Raw genomic sequence first — 16,925 nt, forward strand, 5'->3', positions numbered from 1 at the left:
ATGTTTGCAAATACTTCCACGTTACTGATTACAGTTAATTAAAATGATTGCTGCCTTTTTACCTTCCTGGTCCTTGGAACGATGCCATTCTAGGCTACCTGATACCTTTGGACAGGTTGAATTACACTGACGCCAGTAATAATGTCATCTGCTACAATGAATCAGCTAGCGATTCCAGATGAAAATATCTGCAGAGAGGATGGCAGGCTTTCTAGCTGGCTAAGCTTTATAATGAAAAGAGAAAGCCGTTGGGCTTGCAACAATGGTAAGTGGATCCCTAGCGGAGGGCAAACATTTCTCTTGTCTTTCTCTATCACATCCCATACTTTGAAAAGCTGTTTCTTTTAGAGTAGTTGGTTCTCAAGAACGAGGCAGGAGGGAAGCTGTAATGGGAACTGTAGGGGTGTAAGAACTCATCCATCTCAAGTGCGCATGCACAGGAGCTGTTCCTAGTGACTGTACCCTGTTGGTGCAATCGTTAAACTACATCCTGTGCTCCATGGGTGAGGAATCGGTAGCCACCCATCAGCCCAGGTCATCATAGCTACTGGTCAGCAATGATGCGAGTTATAGTTAGGGATGGGCAAACAGCTTGCCAGGAATTGATAAGACAAGGGAAGTTCTTACCAATGCTTTTTATTCAATATTCACAGAGAGAGGCTTAGAATTGCAGTCTCTTGGAGTAATGGTGTTGCTCCGAGTGAAACCCTACCCCCTCCATCGCTCCCACTTCCTCATGAGTCATCGCTACTGGTGCTGAAAAGGGCCTTTTGCCTTAGAGCTCTTTGCTCTCCTACTTTCAAGGCCCACCGTGTTCTAGGAGGGGGGGGGGTCTGGAATGCTTTCTAAATACACTGAGTCCACCAGCTGTCTCTCCTCTGGTGCTTCTTCTTCTTCCTCCTCCTCCTACTCTACCCTTCATCTGCCTCTGAGCTGTGACCTCCCTCAAACCCCTGTTGTAATTCTGAGCTGTCTCCTTCTATGGAAGAGTCAGGTTGGGGAGGTCTCTACCACTCCTCTGCCCAGTCCCTGACATCTAACAGTTCTCCACATTGCCACAGCGGTTTGTGAATTTATTTATTTTTTAAAGTCCTAGTGGAAATTCATAAGGATTTTAGGACAATTCATCCTGGAAACTCTTCTCTACAGTTCCAAAAATAGGGGAGGTGATTATAGGTAGTCACTGGTAGGGGAAGGGCATTTGAGAGATGCCCAAAGGCACAGGCCACATTGCAACACCCTCTCCTAATGTTCCAACAGGACTATATGAATATACTTAGATGGAGGAGCATATTGGCATTGTGGTGTCAGGCTCTCCCACCCTCCAGCTTACATCCCACCATCAGACTGCTTGTAGAGAGTTTTCTGGGTGCATGGCCAGTGTATGCATGAGGCTTCCTGCACATGTTTGAATGAATGGGTTCAGCCCAGGGAAGACTCTGCTGCCATAGTGCCTCTCTCCTCCCATTTGCATTCATTTAGCCCAGGGGTAGCCAATGCAGTGCCCACGAGATGACTCGAGCTCTCATTAGGTCCAGCTAGCATGGCCACTGATCAGGGATGATGAAAACAGCAGTTCATGTACTTCTGGAAGGCACCATATTGGCTAAACTTGATATAGGCCACATAGGCTGAAGTTAGGCCTGTGTGGAGTCACAAAGCACATCTGATTCTATGTTGGATCATTGTGACTGTTCTCTGTTATCACGACACATTGTCCAGAGCTGCACATGAGGCTAAGTTGAGCATTTGGTTTGAGTTAAGGCCAGGAAAATCTAAATTAGTAGTATATGGATATGTGCCGCAGGAAATATCTATGAGTAAGAGCTGACAGGGCTATAGTTTGCTCATGAATCTTTCTGGGGTGGGCTTTCCAGTTTGATGCAAGCTGTGCTTTCTATGTATGCCTCTCATGTGGGAATCATTCCAAAGCCTTCCTATGGAAGAGAAAAAACAATCACCACCAAATTAGACCATAAATAGTTGTTACAACGAACACTTCACTCTTCCTTCCACTTTAATGTCTACCAGGAATGCCAGGCTGAAAGGTTCTTTTGTTGAATTTAAAAGGCTCTGTGAGTCAGATGAGAGGATTCTGTGTGCATTCCTAATTTGAATGGGTTGTTTACAGCTGCATTAAGGCACGAGGAAAGATCTTTGGCTTTTAATGGAGTAATTTGTGTGACTCTTCTTGGGAGTCAAATTAATGACAGTGTAGCAATAGCGAAAGACAGAGTTGACCAACACTTTAAGTCCTTGAAGTTCATCGACCAATGTTTTCTAGCCAAGGGCCAAACTTGACTGATGTTCTGAACTCTAAAATCAAGACAGCTGGGATTTGGAAAGATTTTGTAAGATGTTGGCAATGCATTGCATTGTATCTAATAGCATGCACCGCTTTTCATAATCAGTATTTTTATCCCCCATATTACAGATTGAGGGTGGGGGCTAAGGCTGAGTGAGTGTGGCTTACCAAGCATCACCCATTGAGTTCATTCATGGCAGAGGCGAGATTCTGACCTTGATGATTCATAGTTTAGGGCAAAACTAGACATTAGCTAGATATGTGGCGTGAGTTTTTTCTTACTAAATTACAGGCACCAGGAAAGTAGATTGTGTGGAAGTGTGGAGGCTTATCTCTTACCCCTTCCCAGTGCAATTGGAAGTTTCCTTACTGGTCACATGCAATAAAAGCAAAATGGGTTTTCAGTTGACCCTCAGTAACTCTATTTTCCTAGAGCAGTGTGAGTATTTGCACCAAGAAGAAAAAACTTAGAAAGTCTTCTTTTGGTAATTGACTTGACCTGAATTTGCATTATCTAACAGTTTGTGTGTTTGTGCTCTCTCTCTCTGTTGGTTAAGGTTGAAGAAATAGATTCCAGTCCTGGATCCGTTGAAATTGTCTCCGTTGTAGAAGATGAACTGCCAGGATCTGAGCTCTGCTTTTTCTACAAAAGATTGTTCTGCCTGCAACAAGCAAAAATAGATCCCGGTGAAAATGAAAATGGTAAGAATGCAAGAAGTTCTGGGATGGAAATTAGGGGCCCTTTCTTCCCGAACCTCATTTTAACCCCTCAGATTTAGGGAAATCTTAAATGACTTATACCAGAGATGGGGAACTGGGGACCCCTCAGATGTTATTGAGTTCCAGCTTCCATCAGCCCTGGCTAACATGATTAATGGTGGGAATTGGAATCCAAGAAAACATGCCCAGATCCATATTTATTCTGGAAGGTATGACTGGTACGGAAATCTGCCCCCATGTTGCCCTTTTCCGGGCCAAAAGGACCTGTGTGTCAGCAATCACACATCAATTGGACACACCTAAAATGGTTGCTGCCTGTATATAATGCAGGGCATCAGAATATCAAATAGAACATCAAAGAATGAATGCAACTGATGCTATTTTTATTAAATATAATTAGTGCAAAATTTAATGTTGTATGTCCTGTTCAGAGGTTGTTTCTTGCTTTTTTATTACTCCAGGAGAGATCTCAACACCTCCGTGCCATGGTTTAATTCCACTCGGGCAGCTTCCCCTTATCCTCGCCTTATTACTCACTGTAATCATAGCAGTTGCCATTGGCCTGGGAGGTGAGTGCCAAATAACTTATTTATTAGGTTCTCAACTAACCATTCAAGAGTCTGCATTTTTTATGAGTCTCCTACTGAGAATAGGATGCTGCCAAAGGTTGCCTATTGATTTTAAACACACACACACACACACACACACACACACACACACACTTTAACTCCTCAGCATGAGATCTATAAAACAGAGCTGGTATTTAATAAAGTCATTGCCATAATCAACAGAATGCACGCTGCCAGAAGATATCAGTTAGGATCAGCTCACATGATTACTTCCAGTGTACAGTGGTACCTCTAGTTACATACGCTTCAGGTTACATACGCTTCATGTTACAGACTCTGCTAACCCAGAGATAGTGCTTCAGGTTAATAACTTTGCTTCAGGATGAGAACAGAAATTTTGCTCTGGCGGCGCAGCAGCAGCAGGAGGCTCCATTAGCTAAAGTGGTGCTTCAGGTTAAGAACAATTTCAGGTTAAGAACGGACCTCCCGAATGAATTAAGTACTTAACCCGAGGTACCACTGTATTGAGATTGACTTATAGCTGCCTGTGCAACATAGTGACTGGGTTCAGACCTGTGGCGCATGTGGAACTCTGGGATGCAGCATTCATGTGGTAAAGGTAAAGGACCCCTGGGCAGTTATGTCCAGTCAAAGGCAACTATGGGGTTGCAGCGTTCAGGTTGAGGGAGCCAGCATTTGTCCACAGACAGCTTTCCAGGTCATGCGGCCAGCATGACTAAACTGCTTCTGGTGCAATGAAACACTGTGATAGAAGCCAGAGTGCATGGAAATGCCATTTACCTTCCTGCCGCAGCAGTACCGATTTATCTACTGGCGTGTTTTCGAACTGCTAGGTTGGCAGGAGCTGGGACAGAGGAACGGGAGCTCACTCAGTCATGGGGATTTGAACCACTGACCTTCCAATTGGCAAGCCCAAGAGGCTCATGTGGTGCATGGAGTTCTGCAGACCAAGCATCAATTCCTTTCTGTTTGCATCATCAGGACAACTGGATGAATGTGATGGCAATTTGAGCCTGGACACTTTTAACATTTCAGACCAGAATCCTCTTGGTCTTGGAAATCAGGTGGTCCAGCACAGCCAATCACGTGCCATTATCTGCTGTTCAACCAAGTCTGAGAAATATGGGGTGTTATTCAGAGCAGAGCCATAGAAATGAATGAACATGGCTAAGTTTCATCTCATGCCACAAATGATGGAGGTGTCTCCACCATTACTCCTGAGCCCCCCCCCCAATACATCCCTCACAGCTTGCCCTGGGCCTTCTAAACTAAACTGTCACTCTCAAGTGCAGTGATCAGGTGAGGAAACTATTCGATCACCAACGTTGATGTAAATTTCAGCTGCCAGTCAGGCTGGCTTCTGTATTTGGGGAAGTATGACAATGCTATCTTGTCTTACGTAGGGTTGCCATACATCTGGATACGGCATTCAGAAAGAGTGCCCAAGCAGAAATCACTGAAATGTCTGGGGAAACCTGGGCATATGGCAACCCATGTCAGAAGTCAAAATATTGGTGGATTTTCTTTAAAATAGCTCAAAAACTTCACTTTTTAAAGATTTAGCCAAAAAAGGTCAACAACTCTGAGCAAAACTAACAACTTTTGTGTCCGGATTTTCACTTTTTGAAATATGGCAACCCTATCTTAGGTCTGTAATTCACAAATTCCCTTTCAAACCTTCTTTCAGCATGTTTATCTAAAGGAATATATCTTAACCGCTTTGAGGCTTTACTACAATTAAGTGGTATATAAATTAATCATCATCATCATATTGCTGCCAAGCCAAGGATACGCTGTATTAATTTGATATGATTTCCTTTCATCCTGTCAGTTTACTTCAACTGCATTGGGGGATTTCGGTGCAGGTCGTCCTTTAGGTGTATTGACCAAACAGCAAGATGTGATGGAGTCTTCAACTGTAGAGATGGAGAGGATGAGTATAGATGTGGTAACTTTGATTTGATTCTGGATTATACATGCTACTTCCCCTCAAAACTTAGTTTTGATATTTTTTGTTAAAAACTAAATCCAAGCTCTGTTTGAAACATTCCACTCAATATTCCCAAACAAAACATGGCTGACCATTGTTTGCTGCATTCTTTTTGCACGAACAGAAGTTACTATTGTTACCTTTCAATATGGCAGGACACTGAGGGCAATTTCTAGGTCAAGAGAGCTCATGATCACATGTAGAGAAGGTGCATATCAGTAACAGAAATTATGCAGAATGGCAGAATGGCTGTGCCACAAATAAATGTGTTATTCCTTGGGTAGGGATGGATGAATCTGACAATTTTTGTTTCTCTTACTTTTCTCATTTTTTCCCAGTCTTAAATCCAATTTTCCACACTTCCACAGCAATTTGCAGATTAAAAAAAATAATCATTGAAATTTGTCAGCATTTCAGTGCACATTTATCCTAATACATTTTTGAATGTAATTTCCCCTAATATAATGTATTTTTGCATGTTATTTTCACTAATGCATTTTTATATGAAGTTTTCCATAATATATGCAGTTGTAGACACATTATTTGGAGAACTGCATTGCAAAATTGGGAGAGGTGCAAATTTAGAAGAATGGCTGTGTTTTGGTTCAAGAAGTGCAACTTACGTATTTTCTCATTAAAAATTACAGGGAGGGGTGGACTTGATGAACTTTGGGGTCATTTCCAACTTTACAAGTCTATGATTGTATGATATGATTCTATGAAAAAGCAAAGAAATTTGAATTTATCTCCCATCTCTATCTTTGGGCTTCTCTAGATTATTAAGCACACAAAGATTTGCTCGCACAAAGATTACGCAGAAGTCATATGATGACTGTGCTTTATTGAACATTCATGCTGAATTGCTTGAGGGGAAGTTATACTACAATAAGCATCCATCCTGATTTCCTTGTGGTTAAATCGTTTCCTGTCAACCAGTCATTTATCCCAAACTTTTTAGTGTGGCTCCCTATCAGTTTCCCAGCCACAAAAGTCCTTTGTGCTTTTAAAAAAAAATCAGATTTATTTTGACAGTGAACTTCAATCCATTTTAATGACACAGACTTATACCCCAGTACATGATTGAATCCCATCGACAAATTCTGGAGGCAACCTTTAAGGCACCACAATACATTACATTGGTTTTTTTGGCTGAGAGAGGCTGATATGGCTACCTCTCTAGAACAATGTTTCCCAAACTTACTGTAATTGCATAAGCTTTTGAGAGTTTAGTCTTACAACCGTGTCCCTTCTCAGGTGAAGATACTTTGAGAGTAGTTTTAATAATATTATTTTTTGTAAACTAGAGCAAATTCTGCTATTTACCCTTCAAAAACTCTTGGCCTGCTCCCGAGGGCACATGTACCACATTTTGGAAAGCACTGCTCTAGAAGATTGCCAAGTGCAGAGTATGAGCAGAGCAGGCGTGCCAACTTGAATAAATATTGGGAGAGCCAGGTAAGGCCTGTCCCGCATAATCGATTACAGGATGTGGCGTGCACATACCATTTGAATGGCAATGGCCATCAAAAAAAAATTTTTTTGGGGGGTGAAGGGACCTTGACCCCTAGGATTTGGCTTCTACCCCCTCCCAGAGTAAGGAGCGGGTAGAAGATCTCAACCTTCATGAGTTTTCAAGATAGCATTTTTTAATTTTACATTCATAACCTATTTTGTTATAAAGCCCTGTTTCGGGAAGTTTTTAATGACTGATGTTTTAATGTATTTTTAATCTCCTGTTGGAAGCCACCCAGAGTGGCTAGGGAAACCCAGCTAGATGGGCGGAGTATAAGTAATAAATAATAATAATAATAATAATAATAATAATAATAATAATAATAATAATAATACCTTTATTGCATGAAATAGGAACAAATGCACAAAAACCAATGCCAAAATTCATCGGATCTCGAGAGACACAGTACATTAGTACACTGATTCAGTCGCAGCAGTTGCTTATTAGCTATTTACGGCCTTTCTCTCTGTATCTCACAGTCAGACTGAGTGGCAAGAAGGCTGTGTTGCAAGTGTTTGCTTACGGAGCCTGGAGGACTGTGTGTTCAGAAAACTGGCAAGAAACCTATGGAAGAGTTACATGTAAATACTTAGGTATCTCAAGGTACTGTATAGGAAATGACCATGGAAATGAAGGGTTCGTATGTCAAACTGTTGCTTGCTTTAAAAGAGAAGTCCCTCTCATTACACCCGGCTTTCTGAAATACAACCCATGTACTAAAAATCAAGGTGGTTTCTGCAGCAAAGTGCTGATTATTTTTTATTTCTGCAGAAAGTGCATATTTACTAAAAAAACACTATTAATCAGTAAAGCCCCTGGAAATATAACTTTGTGTTATGTGATTAGCATACAAATGTTGTAAACAAACAAACAAACAAATGGCATTAACAGAACTTTGCCAAGAAACTGACAGGGGCTTTTTGTTGCTGCCTCTGTGTCACCTGCTTTTGACACAGGATGGCACAGGAGACTTGTTGCGACTCTATGTTTCATTTACAAATGTACAAGGTAGAGTCAAAGGGGAGGCAAGTAGCAAACAGCCCTAAAACCAGCAGGCCTGCTACCCTATGTCAGTTCCACATTTCCTACACAAGGGGCCTTCAGCCAACTTTGAGCTCGCTCTCTGATTCCATCCCTTCAGATAGTGCAAACTATTTTTTCATTCATGCACATAAACACCCTGGCTGGAGGGTGGCAAGCAACAAAGCAGAGATGGGCAAGCTGCAGTTCTCCAGATATTGTTGGACTCTAGTCAGCATGGTGAATGGTCGGAGATGATGGGTGCTATAGTCCAATAATATCTGGAGGGCAACATGTTGTTCACTCCTGGTTGACTGATATCTCATTCAGATACAGAGATCCCCAATGATCTCCAAAACATTAGCTCTCTCTTGAGGAAATGCCAAACTATAATTCTGGGCTATACTCAAGCAATATGAGCAAGAAGGTTGGCCTCAGGTTGGCATGTTCTGACAACAGTCAGAGGCTGGATAGGATACCACCAGGGAACCACGTGTATGTTGCTTTGGGCTCCATGATGAGAGAAAGGCAGGATATAAATGGGAATGGATAAGTAAAACAACAGCAGGGGGTTGGACTCGATGGCCCTTGTGGTCTCTTCCAACTCTAAGATTCTATGATTCTATGATTCTATGATCCATCAGAAGCCACAGTGGGATTTTAGTGTGTGTTCATTGATTATCCATTAGTTTAATACAGGGTTTCCTTAAAACTACGGTATTTGCAATATTTCCATAAAAACTTTATAGCAAGCCACCGAACATTTGCAAGCCAGCTAGGCTAGCCATGTGATAGGTGAAGTAAATGTTCAGAATGTTGCTGAATTTTCAAGACAATTCCTGTTATTTACAGCTTTGTGAGTTCGAGGGCCTACCCAGTGACCGCTATTGAAGAAGCATTTCAGAGGCATTTTGTTGCTGCAGATCATTGGTTGTCAGCCGATCAGCTGACATCTCCACAGAACACCACGTCCTTGCGGTATGTCTCAGATGCTAAATTACAGAAAGATACGTACATGAATTTTAAAATATAAACTCTTCCAACCCAGTCCTGCTGGTAGGGCTGGACTGCAGTACACACTATCTTATACCCTTAGACCCATGGCAGAACCTTTTCAGTGGTGATTCCCCAGTGGTGAAATGCCCTCCCTTTTGAGGTGCACCTGTCTCCGTAATTATTCAGGAAGTATTGGAAAACATCTGTGTTTACCCAGGCATTTGGTGGCTGAAGAATACTGTTCCAATCTTACCACCTCGCCAATATGAGGGGAAATGGTTCCCTTTTTCTTTCTTTTGTTTGGGGGTGGGGGAAAGGAAAAGGGGGTCTGTTTGTTCCTCCCCACCCCAGCTTACCAGGCAGGCACACTGACTTAGGAAAGTGATGCCCCCCCCTGACATCATGTCTAGGTGTCACGCAGCAGCCTGGCTTCCATGGCCAGGGGCTTCTTGGCTTCCTGCCACCCCCATAGGCCAGGGGCTGCTTTCCCTCTGCAGCAGGAGAAGGAGGAGCTCCCATGTTGTCGGCTTGTGTGACAGCGCTGTGTCTGAGCATTGTGTATGATGTTGTGATGTCACATGTGATGCCCGAACGAACACTCAGTTCTCCACTAACAAATATTGGGGGGGGGGGCCAAAGGGGTTCAGCCCCTAGGAGTTGGCACCCTTGTTCCCAGGTGGCAGGTAGTAAATAGACAGGTCCTTTTCTTTCTTTCTCTCCCTCCCCAAAGCAAAAGAAAGAAATGGGGACAGATTTTACCCCTTCCCACCACCATCTGGGGTGTGTGTGTGTGTGTGTGTGTGTGTGTGTGTGTGTGTAAGAGTTAACAACCAGTGCAGCAATGGGGGAGGGTGGGAAGGGAAAGAAAAGTGCACAGGACCCCTGGAGCCCCCCCCCCAAAAAACCATTGCCTCATAATAATACAAAGGAAGGGTGCTTTAATTTATTTATTTAATTCTGTTTACAAATCGCTTCTTATAAAATAAATCAAAGCAATTTCATATCTTTAAAAAGCAGCAAAAAATACCACCAATGATACTATGTCATAAATGAAAACAATTAGAACAGTTTAAATAAAAATGAAAATGAAAAGGCAACAGAAGCTGGAAGACTACTTTTAAGAAGGGGCTCCTTTTTTCTTTCTTTTAGACGTAACACATTGAACCTCAATTTAATTTGATGGATGAAGTGGAAAGAGGTAGCAAGCATTCAGGTCTATCACTTTGTCTTCTTTTCATTTCAGAGAAGAGTGTGCCTCAGGCTATGTGATCATCCTAAAATGTTTGGGTAAGCGCTTTGAAAAACAGCAGAATGTAACATCAGTTTCACAACAAGAATTGTGGGAGAATGTGCAAGCTAAAAGTTTGTTTGTGCAAATTGAAATATGCAAGTTGAGAGCATGGTAGCTGCTCCAATTCATTTCCAGGGGTCAAATCATGTACAGGAGACCTTCCAGTGGGTGAAATTTGACAGCAATTCTCAGAAATATCTCCTTTCTGTAAATAAAAATTTAGCAACTAGGAGAGAAAACTTATACAAGCGAGAACTGGCAGATGAGTTAGAGAAAAAGAGAGTGATTTGGGAACACCCCCAAAGTAAGACAATATATTTCTCAGGAATATTCTTATGTGTCTCTTTGAGTTAAGCATGACTTAGATTCAAGAACTGGGTCTTTAAAATATATGTGCACAGAGACATAACTAGGAGTTAGCGAGAACAGCCCCTGCTAGGGGTTCAGGCGTGGGTTTGTTTGTTTTTTATCACACAAAAAACACCTACTGGACTATAGAGTGTATGAAGCATTTGTGTGTAGTGATGCACCAACACTGTCACGGTGAGATCAAACACAGGAGAAGTTTCCCATCCTCCTCACACTGCAGCACAAAGGTGTGTGATTTTTTTGCCCTTCCTCTTCACCTCATCCTCACTCCAGACACTTCAAGTACTTGTGTAAAATGTAGTACTTTCTAGTGTGGCTGTTGTTCTAAAGGGCCTTTTCCCCAGGAGGGGCACTAATACAGCTCCTTGCACAAGGGACCCTAGGTACATCTCTGTATGTACAGCTTGTCCAGATAAGGATTCCTCACTAGTGATTCCAGTGATGCTACTTTCCCTTTTCTACAGCGTGTGGCGCTCGGTCCAGGTATGCCCCCCGTATAGTGGGAGGAAATGCGTCGATGCCCCAGCAATGGCCATGGCAAGCCAGCCTTCAGTTTCAAGGATATCATTTGTGTGGTGGATCTATCATCACCCCTTGGTGGATTGTAACAGCAGCCCACTGTGTTTATGAGTAAGTGCCATGTCTCGTTCACCATGTTTTTGCACTGCAGACAGCTATTGCGTGGGTTGTTCCCAACCAATTGTTGACCCCAATCCTAGCTGGGCCACAACTGTGAAGTAAGTGTCCTGCCCACATACTGGCCAGGTTTTTAAATGAGGCAGCAGTGCCAGGGAGTGAAGCAATAGTAACGTTTCTCACATGTGGCAGCTAGACTGGTGACTGGGAATGGCCACTGAGACCATATAACACTGGTCCTGAAAGACCTACATTGGCTCCCAGTATGTTTCTGAGCACAATTCAAAGTGTTGGTGCTGACCTTTAAAGCCCTAAACGGCCTTGGTCCAGTATACCTGAAGGAGCGTCTCCACCCCCATTGTTCAGCCCGGACACTGAGGCCGAGCGCCAAGGGCTTTCTGGCGGTTCCCTCACTGTGAGATGTGAGGTTACAGGGAACTAGGCAGAGGGCCTTCTTGGTGATGGTGCCTGCCCTGTAGAACGCCCTCCTGTCAGATGTCAAGGAAATAAACAACTATCTGGCTTTTAGAAGACATCTGAAGGCAGTTCTGTTTCGGGAAGTGTTTAATGTTTGATGTTTTATTGTGCTTTTAATGTTCTGTTGGGAGCTGCCCAGAGTGTCTGGGGAAACCCAAACGGATGGGTGGGGTATAAATAATTTATTATTATTATTATTATTATTATTATTATTATTATTATTATTAGTCACTACTGAGATGTGTAAAGGGCACAATACTATGCTAGGAAAAAGAAGGGCAATTTCTTTACACAGGAAGGTCATGAAAAATCAGTTTTAGCTTCTGCAATAAGAGATGCGGTTAAATATGAACAGGTACAGATGTTAGGGCCTGGGGAGAAATCAATTTCAGTTCACATTTTCATGAGGTCTTTTACAGCAAGGTTCACAAATTGCTGCAGAAATGTGGAGAACTGAATTCAAGATTGGAAAAATGAGAAACTGAGAGAACTGAAATGGTCAGATCCTTCCATCCTAGTAATGGTACACACTGAGGAACAACTAAAATAAAATAAAAAGCACTATCAGTGAAGGATTGCAACAACAAATTCCTCAGGAAGCAGACTGCAGAGGACTACAGATGCAGCACTGACCAAATTAATGTCAATAGGTGGATTGGATGCATCATTAGAAGGAAAAAAATGAAATCAGCAGGGTACTACTACTATTACTATTACTACTACTACTACTTTATACCCTGCCTTTTTCCCTGACATGGACTCAAGGCATTTTACAGATAAAAATAAGAATAAATGTTTTACTGGCAAGCTGGGCATTAGAAACTGATTTATTAAATATTTGATACTAATAAGCATTGTTTCCAGATCTGAAATTAATCATGGCTGAGCACTGATGAGTATATAAAAAAATCCTAACAAGCTGCTATAATTATACACAATTTCTAGAATGTGAATCTTAGTGTAATTCTGTCATTGCTGGAAATGACTTCTTGTGCCAGAATGGATTTAACACTGAGGCCAAAAATGTGTCACACAGGTCTGGCAAATGATTTTAAATGTTGGAAGCCACTAACCCTTTCTTTTTCTAATGTCTTTGTTTCAGTTTGTACTTCCCAAGAGCTTGGAGTGTGTATGCGGGCTTTGTCATACTGGAAGAAGGCTCTGCTAATCCATATTTAGTGGACAAAATTATATACCATAAAAATTATAAACCCAAAACAATGAAGAATGATATAGCATTGATTAGGCTGGCCAAACCACTTGCGCTAAATGGTAATTTTGAATCTGTTGCTATTTCTTTCTCTTTCCCCTCTTGTTCCGCATTTAAACTTAGAATTGATTACTACTGTCACTAAAAATATAATATTAATCTGTGGTAATCTGAATCAAGAACCAGCAGTCCCACAATGATGCCTAATGGAGATAACAATAATTTCTGATTTTAATTTTATGTATCTTTTATTATGTTTGTATAGTTGTAAACTGCATCATTTTCTTAAAAATTGCTGTGTACGTCTTTTTTAAATGAATAAGTAAATGATCCCACAATATGAGCAATCCCACATAGCAACCTGATTTACTCATTTTCTTGGCATGTCAGCAACACTCTAAAATACACACCCAGGTTTTTTGGAGTGTGAATCCTCTTGCTCTCAGAATAACAAAGACTTCAGGATCTGTGCTGATCCTGAAGTCATCCTTCCATTCATATGAAGGAATGTGGAACCCTTGCAAGTTAAAAAAAAGCACTCTGCATGTGGATAGTGAGGACTGTAAGCATAAAGAATGCATCTGGTTACCTCAATGAAGAGTGACCAGTTGGTGGTCCATGGACCACAGCAGTTTTATCATACCCACGGGTGTTCTCAAAAGGTTGCCCATAATTTTGTTTATAAGGGAAATAAATTGTGTGAACAATGTCATGTCTAGTTTGGTCCTAAGTACCAACAGAGTTAAGCGAGAGGCCCTGTAAGAACAACCCAGCTGGACCAGACTAAAGGTCCACCAAGGCTAATATTCTGCTACCCACAGCAGCCTTAGGGAAGCCCGTAAATACAGCATGAAGGCCATAACCCTCCTCTGCTGGTGTTTCTCCACAACTGGTATTCAGAAATATGTTGCAGCTTAATTTTCCACATGCAAAGTATGTGCTCTGCATTGAGCTACAGCTCTTTTCCCCAAATTTGTATTTGCAATCACTGGTAGTTCATCCATGTACTTGGAGTCCTTGTCATGAGGATGGGCTGAACTTCCCAAAGAATACTGGAATGGAGAGCACTTATTTTGACCCATGGGTTTGCTTCCACAAACAGAAAAACCCACAGTATATTTGTTTAAAATGCTGAGGAATATATCCCTTGATCTAGCATAAGCTAATGCACCACAAACAGACCCATTATTTATATGATGAGGTAGAGTGAATAACCCAAAATAGTGGGGGGGGGGGAGCAAGCTTGAATGCACACATCTCCAGTATTGTGTTTTTATTTGAGGTGCATTTTCATGGAAATGGAGAACTACAATGCTAGTCTATATGCTCTGTCAAGTTATACAGTAGCAAATTAACTGGATGGTTAGTTCAGATCAATACATGAAACTTCCTCTCTCCCACTCCTTGTTGCCTCTTTAGAGTTGCTTGTTGGCCACAATGAATCTTCTGAACAGTCATCAGTTCAGGCTTTGGCTGAATGTCAAAGGCTTGACCTCCATAAGTGCAATACAATACAGATGATGGGAGTCAAGGCACATTACGCAATTCTACTGCTGAAGGCATGTCAGGCTGAGTATACACTATATCTTTAAAGCACATACAAAGCATATTTCCCCCCTCAATGAATTCTGGGTACTGTAATTCATTAAGAATTGCTGGGAATTGTTACCCTGTGTAGGCTAAACTACGAGGTACAAAATCCTTTGAGGAAGAGAATGTGCTTTAGATGTGCTTTAAAGGTGTAGTGTGTATTCAGACTTTGTCTGGACCTGACACTACCTATATTGGAGGCATAGCTGTCAACTTTTCCCTTTTCTTGCGAGGAATCTTATTTGGAATAAGGGAATTTCCCTTAAAAAAAGGGAAACGTTGACAGCTATGATTGGAGGCCACTTGGAGACCATATTGAAGTTGCTCACATGACTATCAAAAATATGTATTATGAAACTGCTAGTTTGGAGAGCAGGTATTTCTTTTTACACAGGTAATATAGAGCCAATTTGTCTTCCTAATTTTGGAGAACATTTTCCAGAGGGGAAAATGTGTTGGATATCAGGATGGGGAGCTGCAGAAGAAGGAGGTGAGTATTTTAGCATTTAAATCTAACAATGTATTTTTTGATAACTGAAAATTTGCTATGTGTGAACAATGAATTCAAGAGATACACTTAATAAATACTTTCCCATAAGCAGAAAAATTCCAGTCTGACCAAAAGTGTCATGTACAGAGACTTCTCCTCTTCACATCCATCAGCTAGGGGTGAGAAGGAGCCCCAAGTCTCCATGAGACACTGGTTGATATCCGATAATAGTCAAAATAATGGGTCTACTCTGAATTGGACTAAAGTTGGATATTACCCAATAATATTGGCTTGATGGCTTTCAGTGAGACTTAAGCTCAGCTAAGATCTCCACAAAGTCTTAAAGAATTTCTGGGTAGATTTGGGAATTCCTTCTTAATATTAAAAAAAATGTATAGGACTGAACAAATGTTTCAACTACAGTGGATCCTTGGTTTTCGAATGGAAACCGTTCTCGGAGACCATTCGACTTCCGAAATTTTCAAAAACCGAAAACAACATGGAAGCCTCAATGCAAAAGGGAAACTAAAAATGGAAGCCTTGTGGCACGTTCGGCTTCTGAAAAGCATTTGTAAACTGATGCAGTTACTTCTGGACTTTTGGTGTTCGAAAGCCGAAAAGTTCAACTTCCGAGACGCTTGAAAACCGAGGTTCCACTGTATTTCTAAAGAAAACTAAATGCAGCATTGGTTGGCTGGCATTAATAAAATATATGAAATTATAGGAAAGTTTTTTGTTTTAAATGAATTTAAAAAGTAAGAGCTAATCACTTTTTAAAATGCCATATCTTCACTATCCCTGAAATGGAGAATTTAACTTCTGTCTTGGAACAGGTGATACGTCAGAGATTCTGAATTATGCTGGTGTCCCTTTGATTTCTAACAAAGTGTGCAACCACAGAGAGGTCTATGGGGGAATTGTGGCTTCGTCAATGCTCTGTGCGGGTTATTTACAAGGAGGCATAGACACATGTCAGGTAGGGGCATTTCTTAAAGGTGACTGTCTTAACTGAGCAATCTGGTGGTGGTGAAGATACTACCAATATCCCAAGATGTAAAGGGCCTTAGAGGCAAAAGCAGCACTTTAAATCGGGCCCAGGAACAGTCTGGGAGCCAATGAAGATAACAAAGTACTGCCACAATATGTTTATAATGCCCAATTCCAGTTATTAGACAAACTGGAATGAGGAAGTGAGTAGCTTGCTTGTGGGTGGCATACAATGAAGGGCAGGTTAAAAATCTAATCCATTTGAAGGAGTCAATGAGAAGGAGAGATGGGCATTCATTTGTACTTGCTGAGTGGTTTAAATAAAATCCTAAACATAAATCCAGGTACATTGGATTGCCGAATGACAACCCTCAAAGCATGATGAAGTCAAGACATTTGCAGCCTTTCTCCATGGTTCCATCAATTGGTTTTTGAATGACTAACTTCTGCTAGCTTAAGCGTTATTAGCAGCTCTCCCTCCTGTTTCTTTTTGAGATCCAGACAAAAGCTTGTTTTCCTGTCTCTTTCAGGGAGACAGTGGAGGACCATTGGTATGTGAAGATCGGAATACTTGGAAGCTGGTAGGAACAACCAGCTTTGGGGTGGGCTGTGCGGAAGAAAATAAACCAGGGGTCTACAGTCGCATCACCTCATTTCTGGATTGGATACATGAACAAATGGAGGTTTACTTTCCAATAGTTTCTTCTCCCCAGCCTAACCTTAATAGTGGGGTCAAGGGGC

The 16,925-nt window shown here is 41.6% G+C and overlaps 1 protein-coding gene across 1 annotated transcript in view; it reads left to right on the plus strand.

Moving 5' to 3' along the window:
• TMPRSS3 (transmembrane serine protease 3) overlaps positions 1-16,925 on the plus strand; it is a 39,016-nt gene that overhangs the window by 20,079 nt on the left and 2,012 nt on the right. Inside the window, exons 3-14 of the mRNA XM_083500522.1 lie at positions 94-265; positions 2,863-3,007; positions 3,487-3,594; positions 5,447-5,563; positions 7,598-7,721; positions 8,991-9,116; positions 10,378-10,421; positions 11,259-11,424; positions 13,010-13,179; positions 15,102-15,197; positions 16,031-16,173; positions 16,715-16,867. Coding sequence (XP_083356648.1) covers positions 263-265; positions 2,863-3,007; positions 3,487-3,594; positions 5,447-5,563; positions 7,598-7,721; positions 8,991-9,116; positions 10,378-10,421; positions 11,259-11,424; positions 13,010-13,179; positions 15,102-15,197; positions 16,031-16,173; positions 16,715-16,867 — 1,395 coding nt within the window. The 5' untranslated portion in view covers positions 94-262. The remainder of the gene's footprint in view (positions 1-93; positions 266-2,862; positions 3,008-3,486; positions 3,595-5,446; positions 5,564-7,597; positions 7,722-8,990; positions 9,117-10,377; positions 10,422-11,258; positions 11,425-13,009; positions 13,180-15,101; positions 15,198-16,030; positions 16,174-16,714; positions 16,868-16,925) is intronic.

Source organism: Podarcis liolepis, assembly GCF_965112155.1.
Source record: "Podarcis liolepis genome assembly, chromosome: 4".
NCBI classification, from domain to species: domain Eukaryota; kingdom Metazoa; phylum Chordata; class Lepidosauria; order Squamata; family Lacertidae; genus Podarcis; species Podarcis liolepis.